This window comes from Elephas maximus, chromosome 3, assembly GCF_024166365.1.
Source record: "Elephas maximus indicus isolate mEleMax1 chromosome 3, mEleMax1 primary haplotype, whole genome shotgun sequence".
NCBI lineage: Eukaryota > Metazoa > Chordata > Mammalia > Proboscidea > Elephantidae > Elephas > Elephas maximus.
This window is the reverse complement of record NC_064821.1, coordinates 191,613,431-191,628,987: the sequence shown is the minus strand read 5'-3', so window position 1 is coordinate 191,628,987 and position 15,557 is coordinate 191,613,431. Positions and strand designations below refer to the sequence as shown.

General features: G+C 44.9%; 1 protein-coding gene across 3 annotated transcripts in view; it reads left to right on the top strand.

The window, feature by feature from the left end:
* Window positions 1-13,735, top strand: part of GATAD2B (GATA zinc finger domain containing 2B) — a 123,816-nt gene extending 110,081 nt beyond the window's left edge. For all 3 annotated transcript variants that reach the window (XM_049880566.1, XM_049880565.1, XM_049880567.1), the window contains 9 exons: window positions 859-988; window positions 1,987-2,118; window positions 2,441-2,572; window positions 3,518-3,688; window positions 4,219-4,534; window positions 5,657-5,859; window positions 7,401-7,511; window positions 7,688-7,805; window positions 8,484-13,735. In XM_049880566.1, the coding sequence (XP_049736523.1) occupies window positions 859-988; window positions 1,987-2,118; window positions 2,441-2,572; window positions 3,518-3,688; window positions 4,219-4,534; window positions 5,657-5,859; window positions 7,401-7,511; window positions 7,688-7,805; window positions 8,484-8,617 (1,447 nt within the window). In that variant the 3' untranslated portion in view covers window positions 8,618-13,735. The remainder of the gene's footprint in view (window positions 1-858; window positions 989-1,986; window positions 2,119-2,440; window positions 2,573-3,517; window positions 3,689-4,218; window positions 4,535-5,656; window positions 5,860-7,400; window positions 7,512-7,687; window positions 7,806-8,483) is intronic.
* Window positions 13,736-15,557: the final 1,822 nt, after the last annotated feature.

The following is a 15,557-nucleotide window of genomic DNA, read 5'->3' as shown; positions in this document are numbered from 1 at the left end:
CATTTTTCATCATTTTAGAGAAACAAGTATAATGCTTTTAAGGATAGCCCCAGAAGGACCAGAACAAGCATTACCTAATTGGATAGGAAGTAGGGGGAGCCAGTGTGGGAGATGTAGATTAGAAAGTCATTCCTACATAGTTTCTTTCTGAGTCAAGATGCTAAGTAGAATTCTGGCAAATAGATGAAGGCTCCATATATCTAGTTGTGGAGCTTCAGTCCTTCTCCAAAAGGCTATGGACATTTTACGTGACACTGTCCATTTTCTCAAGCCACTGACAACAGTACCTTCTTTCACCTTAATTCCTGACAGGATAGACTATCATTGAAGTTGTCATGTAACCTCCTTTCTTGTAAATAAATCCTCAGATAGCCAGGACCATATTACTATTGTATAATGAACTGCCTTTTTAGCAATCTGTCATCGGTACGTGGAGCAGAAAACTAGGCACTACTACTTCCCCTGTAGAACTAACTCTTTCTTTCTTGAGCCTTCATGTAATGGCCGCCCATGGAGAGTGAAATACAGGGGAAACAATTAGAATTTTGGTTAAAATCTATGTGATAAGAACATTCATCTGTAATTACTATTTCTATAGCCAGTCAGTGTGTTTGTGTCTTTGGCCCTGTATCCTCAGTCAGGTATTTACATGAGGGAAATACTTTTGCTCAGGTTTTGACCATCATTCATATCTGGGTGTCTTCTTTATCCTAGGATGAGTGCCCCTGCCTTCACCTGAGTGAGTCAGGACAGATCTGAGTTTCATTGGATTTCTTGGTTCATTGTCAAAAACAATGTTTCTTATATTTTCTGTGAACCCTCACTTGGAAATGCCTTAATTTTTCCTTTTTTGTCTAGTGAGCCAGACCGAGGAAGGCTAACCCCCTCCCCAGACATCATTGTTTTGTCTGACAATGAGGCGTCCAGTCCCCGTTCCAGCTCCCGAATGGAAGAAAGACTCAAAGCAGCCAACCTAGAGATGTTTAAGGTACAAACAAATACACTTTATTTCATGCTCCTTCTAAAAGAGTCTCTGTTCTTTTTTTTTTTTTTTTGACTATTTACGTTTTACATCTAAATTACTCATTCATGGAAACTCTTTATAGTCATTCGCACCTCAACGACATGTCTATTTAGAGGGAACTATTAGAATCAAGGAAACCCTGATGGCGTAGTGGTTAAGTGTGCTAAGGCTGCTAACCAAAGGGTCAGCAATTTGAATCCACCAGGTGCTCCTTGGAAACTCTATGGGGCAGTTCTCCTCTGTCCTATAGGGTTGCTATGAGTTAGAATCTACTCTACAGCACTGGGTTTGGTTTTTTTGTTTGGTATTAGAATCAAGTGGGGCCCTGGTGGCAAAGTGGTTAAGTGGTAGGCTACTGACCAAAAAGGTTGGCAGTTAGAATCCACTAGCCGCTTTTTGGAAATCCTATTGGGCAGTTCTGTTCTGTTGTATAGGGTTACTGTGAGTTGGAATCAACTCAATGGCAGTGTTTTTTTTTTTAAGAATAAGAGAAGATAGTTTGAAAAAGCATATTCAATACAATATCTTTGGAAAATGAAAACAATAATTCAAGTCATATAAAGTAAATTCTCGGCTGGAAGGATCCCTCCTACATTCTATCCTGAGTCTCAGAATATGGAGGGATTTCTAAGGTCTTATGTATATTTAGAAAAAACACAGCTTTAAAAGATTTAGAAACATTAAAGGAAAGAAGACTGTTTCTGTTTTGATCATTCTTTCAGCTCACCAGGAATCTGGGCAATTAGCATTTATATCTGGGCTCTCCATTCATTCTGTAAGTATTTGAGTACCTACTGAATGTCAGGCACTGTGCCAGACCCCAGAGATACAAAGATAATTCCATCACCACTCTGCTTTTTAAGTGGAAGATGAAAGTTTTAGGCCTTAGAAGTAGAGGTCATCTTTTAGGAAGGGATTTTGGGTACCTGCTGCCATAGCAGACAGTCTCCGTGTTTCCCCAGGGGAAAGGCATTGAGGAACGGCAGCAGCTCATCAAGCAACTGAGGGATGAACTGCGATTGGAAGAAGCCCGATTGGTGCTGTTAAAGAAACTGAGACAGAGTCAGCTACAGAAGGAGAATGTGGTCCAGAAGGTAATGTGCTCTAGAAATAAGGAACTAGAGAAATGAAAGAAAAACTGGTTTAAGAGTGGGTTACCTGGGTAGGTTCAGCTGTGAGTGGTTCATTTTTCTCTGGTTCCATCGTTTTCAGTATCTAGGTGTAGTGATTTTTTTTTTTTCTTCTTTTTAGATCTCAGGCCTTAATCAAGGGAATCTTGATTCCATTTTTCTTGTTTTTCCTCCTGGGTAACAGGAACTTTACACCAGCAAGGATTGTTAAAAATCTAGAAATGTACCAGATTTTCACCTCTGATCACTAGCCTTTTCCAGTGTCATTTTCTCTTCCCTCTTCCAGACTCCAGTTGTACAGAATGCAGCATCTATTGTTCAGCCATCTCCTGCCCACGTGGGGCAGCAGGGCCTATCCAAGCTTTCCTCTCGGCCTGGGGCCCAAGGGGTTGAACCTCAGAATTTGAGAACATTACAGGTATGTAACCCATAATGAGAGGACCAGAATCCAGAGGGTCCTGTCTATCCTCTCTGTTAATGGGGCTACTCTAAAGATTATGGAAAAGAAGAACCTACCCTTTGCTGTCGAGTCATTTCCGACATAGCAACCCTATGGGACAGAGTAGAACTGCCCCATAGAGTTTCCAGGGAGTACCTGGTAGATTTGAACAGCTGACCTTTAGGTTAGCAGCCATAGCTCCGCACCACTACACCACCAGGGCTTCCGTGATAGACGTGATAATACTACAAATAGCCCTGTTGGTCCCATATGGCATGATTTAGTCTATAATAACAGGATGAATAATCATCATTTTTCCACTGTAATCTTCTCTAGAAAAGATTCCACATTAGTTCATTTCCATATAGAGTTAGCTAACTTATACCAAAAAAGCCAAGGAATTCCTAGCCACTAATCAAGGTTTGGAGCCCTGGTGGCTCAGTGGTTAAGTGATATGGCTGCTAACCAAAACGTCGCAGTTCATATCTACCAGCCATTCTTTGGAAATCCTAAGGGGAAGTTCTGCTCTGCCCTCTAGCATCGCTATGGGTCAGAATCAACTCAACAGCAGTGGGCTTGGTTTTGGTTTTTTAGTCAGGGATTACAGTGATGGTAGATTTATCCCATAGGTCATTAGACAGAAATGCTAAGTCTAACTCAACTGTGTATTGTAGGCAATGTTTTCTCTTCAGCATTTTACTGCCTGCGGGAGCCTTGGTGGCATAGTGGTTAAGAGCTTGGCTGCTAACCAAAAGGTTGGCAGTTAGATCCACCAGTCAGTCCTTGGAAACTCTATGGGGCAGTTCTCCTCTGTCCTGTAGGGTCGCTATGAGTTGGAATCAACATGACAGTAATGGTTTGTTTGTTTGTTTGTTTGTTTTAATACTGCCTATGACTCGTTCTTTTCATCTTCTTCCACGTCAGGGTCACAGTGTCATCCGTTCAGCAACCAACACCACCCTTCCACATATGTTGATGTCTCAACGTGTTATTGCCCCAAACCCAGCTCAGCTACAGGGTCAGCGGGGCCCACCTAAACCTGGCCTTGTACGCACCACGACACCCAACATGAACCCTGCCATCAATTACCAACCGGTAAGAGGGAGCCCTAACGTGATAACAGAGAAATCAAATCCTTTATTTGGTTTCCCTGTTGAAAGGGCCATATGTTTTAAGTTTTGGGACATAGAGAAACTCTAGGGCAAGGGTAATTTAGGTGGAGCTTAGATTGAGAACAGCCCCAAAAGTGGAAGCTTTGAGGAATGGTATGAAGTAGTGCTGGAGAAGCGAGGTTATACAGCAGGGCATCCGTGAGCTAAATCCTGCTCAGAAGACAGAGATAGAGGGATCTTAGGGAATAAGAACCAGAAAGACGTATGACATAAGAACACCCTGATCTTTTTCAGAGCAGTTTTAGCTCATAGCCATCATCATTTTTTTTTATATGTGCCAGAGTTCTTTTTCAGTGAATAAGTTGGACTGCCCCTGTCTTTTTTTTTTTTTTCCTGAGTTCTTGAAAAGCTGAGTAGTCCAGGGCAGGATCAGAATGTGTCCTCTGCCAAGAAAGCAAGAATTGACCTTTCTCCCACATACCATCACTGACCCCTATTCTCAACCTCTTTCAGCAATCAAGTTCTTCTGTTCCCTGTCAGCGAACAACATCGTCTGCCATCTATATGAACCTTGCCTCCCATATCCAGCCAGGGTCAGTGAATAGAGTGTCCTCACCACTTCCTAGCCCCAGCGCCATGACTGATGCTGCCAACTCACAGGCTGCAGCCAAACTGGCTCTTCGCAAACAGCTGGAAAAGACACTCCTGGAGATTCCACCCCCTAAACCTCCTGCTCCCTTGCTTCACTTCCTGCCTAGTGCAGCCAATAGCGAGTTTATCTACATGGTAGGCTTAGAAGAAGTGGTACAGAGTGTCATTGACAGCCAAGGTAAGCCTATTTCTACCACTCAGCCTCTCTAAACAAGAAGTTGCCAAGCCTGGTTGACACGGGGCAGGGTATCACAGGGTACTGTGCAATATAAAACAACCTCTCCTTAGTATTACCAAGCCACTTCCCATCCCTTATTTAGAGGCTGTTTGGGAGTAGCATATCAGAAAAGCTTTTTGTGTTTCTGTATATTTTAGGCTTTATATTTTTATGGTGCATTTTCATATCTGTATATTTTTTGCAGTGTATCATTTAGTTCTTTTAAGTGGTGTGTAGCATGATACATGCATAATTTGGTGAATAGACATCTGTTTTTAATGTCAGTGTTTGTGTGGCATTGTGCTGCATTATACAGATTCCGTTACTACCCTTTGAGTGCTTACAGGTGAGAAAATAAACATACTCACTGATGTAGATAACTAAGTACGGGGGAAATAACCAAATAAAAGTTGTAAGCCAATACTAAACTAGACTATAAGGTATTAACGCCATATGGTCTAGACTAGTGGAAGTTATTAAGCCTGAATTTCCAAACATCTGGACTTACAGGAACACCTGACAGTAGAGGGAAGTGCCTAGAGGTCTCGGTATTAGCTATGAACATACCACAAAGTGAATAATTCAGTCACTAATAACTAAAAGTTGCATGTACGTAATGGGTAAATCCAGTAAGGTAAATAAGGGGTAAGTGGAGTATGCAGATGCTAAGAAGCAGAAATATTGGTTGAGTTAGGTAGAGTCTCTTGACTCTGAATTGACGGTATTTTCTTCTCACTGTTAAAGCATGGTTCTAGTCTCTGCTTTGTCAGCTGGGAGCTATTCCCTGAACTTAGTTGTCCTCATTTGTAAATGGAGATGGTACTGTCTGAATTTCTTAAAGTGGTGGTGTTATAATCAAATGATTATAAGAAAAGATAAAAGTGCTTTATAGCTCAGCAACAACCAAAAATAAAACAGTTTAAAAACAAAAATACTTCTTATAAATTATAGAGTACTATTGTTGTCGCCTCTTGTTTAATTCAGCAGAATAAACCCCTGATAAAAGATCCACTTGGTGAAGAGAAACAGGAGATGGGGAGGAAATGTGAAGACACTGATTATATTCTTTTTGTTGGCGTCTAGGCAAAGTCTGTGCCTCACTTCTGCGGGTCGAACCCTTCGTATGTGCCCAGTGCCGCACAGATTTCACCCCCCACTGGAAGCAGGAGAAGAATGGTAAGATTCTGTGTGAGCAGTGTATGACCTCCAACCAGAAGAAGGCTCTAAAGGCTGAACACACCAACCGGCTGAAAAATGCTTTTGTTAAAGCCCTACAGCAGGAACAGGTAAGAATTCTGACTTCTATGTGCCCAGGTTTTTCAAAGGGTAATTTCTTCTAGTTTACATGAGTTGTCCCTGTGATACCCACAGACCTCCAGACATGGAGACCTGGGTTGGTTTTACTTCTCCTTATTCTGTCCTACCCATTTCCATTTGACTGATTGTTTCTGAATGGTAAGGATATAGTAACATGCAATAGATGAAGCTGTGGGGAAGGGACAAAAGGCTTGAGACTCTTGGCTTTCCCCATAGTGCTAATGAATATCCACTGTTCTAAATTCTGTTTTTCCTCAAACAAATGGATTTTGGTGAGAGGAATTTATATTTGTAATATAAATCTTTTTGGGAGAAGTAATTATCTGCAGTCCATAGTTGATGCAGAAATGAAAAAAAAAAGGTAGATTATAAAATAGCTCAATGAAGCGGCCATCTAAGATGCATCAATTGGTCTCAACCCACCTGGATCAAAGGAGAATGAAGAACACCAAGGTCAAACGATAACTAAGAGCCCAAGAGACAGAAAGGGCCACATGAACCAGAGACCTACATCATCCTGAGATCAGAAGAACTAGTTGGTGCCTGGCCACAACTGATGACTGCCCTGACAGGGAGCACAACAGAGAACCCCTGAGGGAGCAGGAGATCAGTGGGATGCAGACCCCAAATTCTCACAAAAAGACCATACTTAATGGTCTGACTGAGACTAGAGGAATCCCGGCAGTTATGGTCCCCAAACCTTCTGTTGGCCCAGGACAGGAACCATTCCCGAAGACAACTCATCAGACATGAAAGGGACTGGACAGTGGGTAGGAGAGAGATGCTGATGAAGAGTGAGCTAATTATATCAGGTGGACACTTGAGACTGTGTTGGCATCTCCTGTCTGGAAGGGGGATGGGAGGATAGAGAGAGTTGGAAGCTGGCGAAATTGTCACGAAAGGAGAGACTGGACGGGCTGACTCATTAGGGGGAGAGCAAGTGGGAGTACGGAGTAGGGTGTATATAAACTTATATTTGACAGTCTGACTTGATTTGTAAACGTTCACTTGAAGCTCAATAAAAGTTAAAAAAAAAGCCCAATGAAGAATAATGGTGCTAGAATATATGAACATCAACAGTATTTATATAATGAGAATATCTTGGAGAGAGATGTGTTGGGAAGCTCAGATACTTTTCCTCTATTCAGCTTCTCACACTGCTACCCGTCAGACCCCTTTGTTTTGGGTAGCATCATGGACTTTCTAGAAAATGGATAGGCAAGGGTCAGCACCCCAGTAACTCATCAGCCTTAATTAGTCATCTCATCCCTAACACCCAGATCCCTGCACCCAACTTTTGAGAGCTAGCTTCGCTAGAGAGAGGAGTGCCTTAATCACTGAAGTAAGTTGGCTATTTGTACCCAGAGATCTCAGCACACCCACCCCACCAAATTCTTTCACCTTTTCCACATCCCTCCAACTAGCTGGCAACATTAAAGAAGACCTCTAGGTTTTCTGATTAGGAAATTGGGTGCTGTCCTGCCCAAATTGACCTGATGACTCCCAACAGGAAATTGAACAGCGATTACAGCAGCAGGCAGCCCTTTCCCCCACTACGGCTCCAGCTGTGTCCAGTGTCAGTAAACAAGAGACCATCATGAGACATCATACGCTTCGGCAGGTGAGGAACTTTTCCCCTGACCCTGATTTCCCTCAAGGTTTTGTAAATCATTTATCCGAACTTGTCCTTTCTACCACAGGAGATCACGCAGCTTTTCTGCTTTTCTCCCATATCCTTGCCTCCACCTTACCTTCCGCATGGTAAAGTTATAATCAGCTGTCTGCTCCTCATTGCAGGCTCCACAGCCCCAGAGCAGCCTCCAGCGTGGCATACCCACATCTGCCCGCTCCATGCTTTCCAACTTTGCACAGGCACCCCAGCTGTCTGTACCAGGTGGCCTCCTTGGCATGCCAGGTAAGAAGGGTTAATATGAATATTTTTCTCAGGGCTCCACTGGTTAGTATGCAGTTCGTAGCAGCTCCTTCAGGTGAATTGTCTCTTCTTTTGCTTTCTGCCCGCTCTTTGCATCTGCTCCCTTCACGCTTCCATTATTCAGCATATGTTTGGTAAATTCTTATTACATGTCAGGCATAGTGCTAAGCATGAGGGTTTTGGTAGTGAACATGACACAGTCCTTGCCATCAGAAATTTAAAGGCTGAAGTGCCCTCAGTGAACTTGTGGTTATTGATCTCTTTAGGCCAGGACAGCAGGGTCAACTGTCCTAATCCTGTTTAAATGATCCAGGATGCTTCTCCACAGTCAGCAGCCCCCAAATCAAAGCAGATTCAACGATGCCTTCTCTTTGTCTTGATTCTTTTCCTCTCACCACTGTTTTGCCTGTCTCTCCTATATCATTATTATTTTTGTTCGTTATTTTTGGTAGAATTAAAATTTCAGGAAAATCTCTTTCCCTAAAGCTTGGGAGCCAGAGGGGAAAGTTGCTGCTGAAATAAAGCTAGCTGAATCTGGACAAGTGCAGACAACTTCTAATGTTTCCTTCTTTCTCTAGCTCTGCAGCCCCAGGGGAGTGCAAAAGGGAGTGCCATTTCCTCTTTTAATACCTGCCCTCCACTTTTGTCTCCTGGATCTAGGTGTCAACATTGCATACTTGAACACTGGCATCGGAGGACACAAAGCCCCCAGTTTGGCAGACCGACAGCGGGAATACCTTTTAGACATGATCCCACCCCGGTCTATATCGCAGTCCATCAGTGGACAGAAATAACGCCTGTTCCATTTGTCCTGCCCCATCCTTGAACCCTTGACCCTTTTCCTCTCCTATTGCCCCCAACTTCGTCGCATGCAGTGCCTGTACTGGTGCCTACCATACACGGAAAACAAAACAGAAAAACAGAAGACAAAAAATAGAAATCAACAAGAAAACACACGTGCCCTGCCCCGCACCTTCCCCTATTTCGTACTGCTGCGATCTGTTCTCCTGCCGCTCTGTCTTCTCTCTTCAGTTTCCTTTAACAGTGAGGTGGGTCTTCATCTCTGATAGAGGTCAGAGTGAAGTCCTGGGGAGAATCTATGCCCTCTGACGTGTGTTTCTAAAGTTTGTTTTTATGCTATAATTATTATTTTTAATGATGACGTGTGTCCTCCCTTTGTTCAGTGAACGGTTAAACCTCTTATTTTTCCCCAATTTTTTTTTTCTTTTTTTTACAACACAAATGACACTCAGTTAAATGATAGGAGTGTTGTAGTTGGGTCCCCAGCTGCCGAGTAGGACATGACTGGGACTGTTAGGGGCAGAGGTTTGGAATGCACTTAACCCAAGGCGAAGGGGAGCTGGGGGCATCAAATGAGGAGGAACAGCATCCCAGCTGTGGCTGTTTCTGTACTGGAGAATTTGGGAGACAGTGTTGAAGTTGGGCTCTAAGAATGAGGGGAAGGCGCCTGGAGGGCGAAGCTGTAACACCCAACACCCTGGAATTTATCTGTGGAGGAGAGGAAGGATGGGTGTGATGATGAACATAATGTTGAGCCAGGGAGGACTGAGTGCGGGTCCTGGCCGTATTGATGCTGGGGGAATAAGATTGGTCTCCTGACCCCAGTGGGGACACATAAGTCTATTCCAGGCCAACTAGCCCAAATTCATTTCATCTTACTTTCTTTGTAAAATTCCCTCCCATCCCCCTTTTTTAAATCTTAGTCTGTCCCCTCTAACCACAGCCCCCTTCTGTATAGAGGATAGCTATAGCCATGCTGTTCCCAGGCAGTTTGCTGGGTGTCCTAGAAGTTGGAATGGGCATTGAGTGAGTGAAGTAACAACGGGGAAAATCATCTTGGAGGAAGGAAGTTGGGGTTTCTCTCCTAGCAGTTGGGAAATAACAAAAGGGGGGAAATCAACTTGGAGGAAGGAAGTTGAGGTTTCTCTCCTAGCAGTTGGGATTCTCACATTTGTCTATCCCCTACCCTCTGAGTGCCGGGAGATGAGGGTGAGGCTATCTAGTTGGGTTGGAGTCCTCCCTGGACTCTGCTTCACAAACTGCAAGACCCAACTGCTCAAAGCCAAACAACTCATAACAAAACCAACTTTGGACCTCTGCTATAAAAGTAGTTATTGGAGTTTTTTGTTTTTTTTTTTTACCAGAATTCTATTAATTTTGCTTTATTGTTTTTATTTTTTTTCTTAAGTGCTACTAATGTAGAGAATGAATTGAATTGTGCAATGTTGCTGTTTGCGGGGTTGGGGAGATTAGCAACCCATTTGTCCCCATTATGGGGAAAAGGGGAGGGGGCCAGGCTGTTTCTGAGGTAAAGGAAGCCCCTTAAAGGTCAGGGTTTCAGCTCTCCTCATGGTGTACACACGCCGGGCTCTCCAGCTCTAAAAGCTGCCCAAGTGCGCGCTGAAGGGAGTCTCTCAGCAGAGAGGTGTGAGGAGGAGTGTAATATTTTGCCCTTGAAAGCCACCTGGGGATGTTCCTCCACTTTTGTTTTTAAAAGTTAAATAATTCTTTTAAAGTAAGGCACTTTTAAAATTAACACACACACAAGCTGCACATCTTTCCCCTTAAAGTTTGGAGGTGGAGTGGGAGAAAGAGCTGGAATCAGGCTCAGTTCCCTCCACTGGCCTCTACAACCAACACCCCAGTACCACTGTGGGTGATTATACTGGCCCTACGGGCCTTCCTGGCTTTTTTGTCTTTCTTCCCTTCCCCCAAATTCATTGAGCACTTAATAAAGGAGCAGAGATGCAGCCTGTGTCTGGGCTCCCCCAGTGGTGAAATGATCTGGAAGCTAGACGCTAGTAACAGGTAGTGATGGGGTCGTTTTCGAGTATTTTTCTGGGGAATGTGGTACCCCTGACTGTAAGTGGTGGGGGAGGGAGGGGGTTAATGGAACTGGGTCTGGGATTATTTTAAAATTATATATATATATATATAAAGATATATTCTTACATCTTTTCTTTGCCCTCTGTGCTTTGAAAGCACTGGATAAATCGTTTGGTTTTGTTTTTCACTCTTCCACAAAATTGGAAGCTAATTTTTTTAATGTTTTCCCTGCAAGTCATCTTGCCTTGTGGCATGTCTGTCTAGCCATCCCCCCACCCATGATGAAGTGCCATTTCTGTTAATGTCTCTCTCTCCCCCAGCTCAGAGGTGCTCAGAGATACGAGGCGCCCAAGTTTGTCGGTTGAGATTAAAAGTAAGGAACAAAGAATGTGCAATACCGTCTAGCTGGGGGCTGTCCGTGCCCTGAGCTGAGTCCCTTCCCTGGAAGCCAGGCCACCTTTGAATGGGGTTTGACAGTAAGATTTAGAGATAGGGCATGATGGCGAAGGAAAGTCTTTGGTCAGAGGTCTGCTGAGGTGCTGGGGGAAGAGGGTGGAGTCTTTCCTCTCTTTATCCCCTCCGGGTCAGTTATGTAGAAGCTGCTTAATGACTAGTAGAGCTCTGTGACCCTTCGCTGCGTTGCTGAGGTTTGATTTCTTTCCCTTCTCTTCTCTCCATTTTCATACCCTTCCCAGGGATTAGTGATGGGGGTGAGGTCTCCCTAATCATGGTAAAAAGTATTAGCCTTCCACTTCCTCCCTTCCCTCCTGCTCCCCCAACCCTCTGTCTTCCATATGTCTCTACTTTTTCATTACTGATTGCCTTGTGTCCCTCCAAGTCTATTTTTTCTGCCCATCCTCAAGCCTTGGGCCCTGTAGACACTAACCCCCATGCCGTAAGGATAGGAGGAAAGGCCCTCTGTTCCCAGAGTCATCCTTTACCCCTAGAGCTCTGAAGCTCAGGATAATAACAGAGTGAGGATCCCACCAGTTCTGCCTGGCCTCCTTTATATCCCCAGAGGAACCCAAAGCAGAAGTTTGTGGGCAGTGTCTTACTCCCTAGAAGCCTGAAATGGGTGGATTAGTGGTAAGGCTTGGGTAAAGCTGGGGGGACAGAGGTCCTTATTTGTCAGTTTATTTTGTCATTTGACCACAGCATCCAGACTCCCTCCACCCCTGGAATAAGTATTTTTTCCACAGTTTTGGATGTGTATGTATGGTAGACTTTTTTTTTTTTTTTTTTAAGACACAGAGATAAATGTTTTCCTGCTTTGGTTACCTTTCCTTTCCCCTTTAAAAGGAATTAGCTGTAGAACTGCTTTGTAAAGATGCTTCTTGATATTTTACTTTTGTTCCTTCTCCCCCACCACTCCCTTTTCTGCCCGTTCTTCCAGAAGGCATAACCCTTCTCTCCACACCCCTACCCTGTCCCAGTCCTAGGCTCCCTTCCCCTCCAACAAGACCTTCATTAGCTTATGATATTTGCTGCCGAGATGTTATAACAAGGATTCATTCGTGTATATAAGCTATTTCTTGATCCATTTAAAAGGAATTGTACATTGTGTAGAAAAAAAAAAAAACCTGAAAAAGAGAAAAAAAAAAAAAAAAAGCCCTAGCCATGGATATTGTGAAACCGTGTTATGTCATTTTGTAATGTGCCCGTTTGTGTATGATCCGTGCAAAAGGGTTTCTGGGGAAGGGGCGGGGGTAGGGAGGCAGGGCTGTGGAGGGTGGGTAGGGGAGTGGGCCTGGCCCAGCACACTGAGACTGGCAGCAGCTCCAACCCTATCCCTCCTTAGAGATGCCACCTCCCCCACCACCCACCCCTAATTTGTGCCTTGCCTCCCCACCCTGGAGGAGTCCCTCCAGGTCACCAGCACTGCCTTGGCAGAGCCCACTCCCTACCCTAACCTGCCCACCCTCCCTACCCCCCAGCATTAGGGTGATACTGTGGGGAAGTGCTGGGGATTGGGAGGTAGCCGAGGGATGGGGCAGTTCCTGGGGGCATCGAAACCAAGTATTATTATGAATTGTAATTGTATTTGCACTGTTTTTTTTTTCCTCTGATTGCATCAGCATATATACAATATACCTGTATAACAAAATTCAGTGTCAAACTTTCTTATGCAAGGGATTTCCCCTGCCCCCCCACCAAAAAAAAAAAAAAGAAAGAACCTAGTCTGTTGGGCCTTTGAGGGTGGATTATCAGGGGATGTTAGAAAGGATTTTAATAATTGATCCTAAGGAGGTCTCACCTGGTGAGAGTCACATCCATCTGCACACAGTTTTAGATTGTGTGCACTGAGGTGATGCTAGGCTACTGTGAAAGCTGGGCTCCTGGCCCAGGTCTTGTGGGGAGTGAAGAGAACCACCACCACAAAGGAAGGTGGGGTGGGGCACAGCCTGCAAACCTGGGGTCTTGCCCCAAGCTTTCTCACTAACTTGTGTAACCTTTGGCAGAGTTCATTTTCTGGGTCTGTTTCCTTGTCTGTGAGGTGAGGGGAGTGATAAGATCTGGCCACCAGGTTCAAAATTCTATGCTTCCTTCCCCTATAAAAAAAAAAAGAAAGTTGAGGGAAGTGTTGGGCTGAAAAACCAGGAAGGAAATCACAGTGACTAGTGTTGAGGTAGTTACGTGTGTTGATGAGGCCTTGGAGAGCTGCCAGCCCCTTACTGTTATTCCTTGGTTTGAGAAAGGCAGCAGAGTGATTGATGTCTGGGACATCACAGTTAGATCAGTGGCATCTATGCCTTGTGCCTCTAGTCATCCTTGGGTTGGGACTAGGCCCTAAGGCCCACCTCAGAACCCACCACAGAGCCCTTAAGAATGGTTGACCCATGAATGCCCGGAGTTGGTGGTCTACTTACTCCCTTCCGAGCTACAGGCTGCAGAGCTGCTCTCATCTGAACCCCCTAAAAGGCAGCTGTTTCACAGTTTGCCTCCTTCAGGGGCCCAGTTTCCCCACAGCCTGGGCTGAGTACCCCCACTGTCCTTAGGTTCTTAGCTCGCAAAGCCTGGAGAGGATACAGGATGATGGCTGGGGCCCTGGTGAAGGGGGAGAGAGGTTGGGGGGCTGGGGAGCAGGGAGGTGGGATGGCCTTCCCTGAGTGGGGTGGGCGGGAGGGGAACAAGACCCTTTTGCACAACTCTCTTTAAGTTTCCTTCCTCCCCCCCCTTTTTTTTAAACTCATTCTAATTTTCTGCATTGTGTTTGGGAAATAAAATGAAAAAACTAAGACCAATAGAAACTGGTTTTCAAAAGGCAAATACACTCCCATCTGTTTCCGATGCTGCTGAGCATTTCAGCAGTGACAGATTCAAATAATAAGCTAATTTTTGGAGAAAGGATTAAAAGAAAAAAAAACTTTGTAATATTTATCACTTGCAAGCTATGTTTAATAAAGAAAGGAATGGTTTCTAAACTTTCCTGTGATGTGCTTTAGTCATGGTGGGGGGGGGGTGCCAATCTACTGGGAGGATTTTTGGAGTAATCAAGAGATGAGCTATGGCTTTAAAGTTCCTGTGGCCCGGCCGCTAAGACCCGGTTTGAACCCTTTATCTTCAGCTGGGATTATTATTTAAATCCCTCACCTACTACTTGTCCCACTCCACCTCTGGGTGGAGCCAGTGTTCTAGAAGCCACTGACCCCACTTCAGTTACTTCATGACTTAAAGTCTTGTTCTTTTCTTAGCAAACTGCAGAATATAGTTCCTCAACAATCTGAATGCGCCCCCCGGAATACCCAGAACTGCCCTGGTCTTACCACTTCATTACCCCACGCCCTCAAGTTCTCTTTTCAACCCAAAGCATTAACCAGATCCTGTTTTTTCCATTTCAGTTTTTATTTCCAAGAAAGCACTTAGACCAGACCCACCCAGAGGAGAGGTGTCATTTCCTTAAGGACTTAAAGTTGGGGGCTGTTCTTAGCCTGCTTGGTCCCTTGCCACATTTCTTAAAGCTGCTTCAGCCCCTCATGCAGAGGGAGCATTTGTGGAGGGGCAGGACCCAGCCTTGCTGGAGTCTTGTCATTGGTACTAGGGTCATTCTACAAGAGCACAGAGGGAAGGTTTGGGGTCCCCTAAGCCCAGGGTCTGTCCTCTGCCAAGACTGTCCCCACTTTCTGGTACAATTCTAACAGCCCTGGAAGGAGAGTCTGGGGCTTCAGCTTTAGATATTACAGAGCTGGGTGAGGAGGGACTGTGGGGCCCTTTGTGCCATAGGCTGGCAGAGGGAGGAGTAGGAAAGAGGCTTTCTTTGGACACCTAGAACTGGGGGGGGGGGTGGATGGGTGGGGTGCTCCACAGCCTCTGTGTTCATCCTGCGAGGAGTCTGAGGCCACCAAAACCCCAACTCAAACTAGTAATCTGCTTTCAAAAATATATATCAAATGAGGTGGGAGTGCACCCTCAAGAGGGGCAGTGCTTTGGATCTGGGAAAGGGGGAGATGGGTATTTGGTTGCTCAGAGAAGCTCATGTGAGCTCAGATGTTTGGAACTCTTAAAGGGTTGGGACAAGGGGGCAAGAAACTCAGCACCCCCTTTGCCTACCTGCCCGCTCAGACCATAAGCAATGTTAAGTTGCCTGAGCCTGGGTCAGATTCAGCTTGGCCATGAGGAGACAGAGGAATTGAGATTTCATGCTAGAGTGCTTCTGGTCGTGGGATGGAGGTGATGACAGAGCCCCTTGCCCTGCAGTCACCCTTTGGGAGGGAACCCTTAAAGCTGTATGTACATCTTTGGGTAAGTTCATATTTGGATCAAGAAGAGGCAAATATATTGGATGGAGTTATAAGGCAGAAGTAACTGGGTTGGGGGTAACTCCCAGCTGAGCTTCATTTCACTTGAGGTTATTTGGTGTGCTGGAGGGAAGGATACATATTCCCCCAT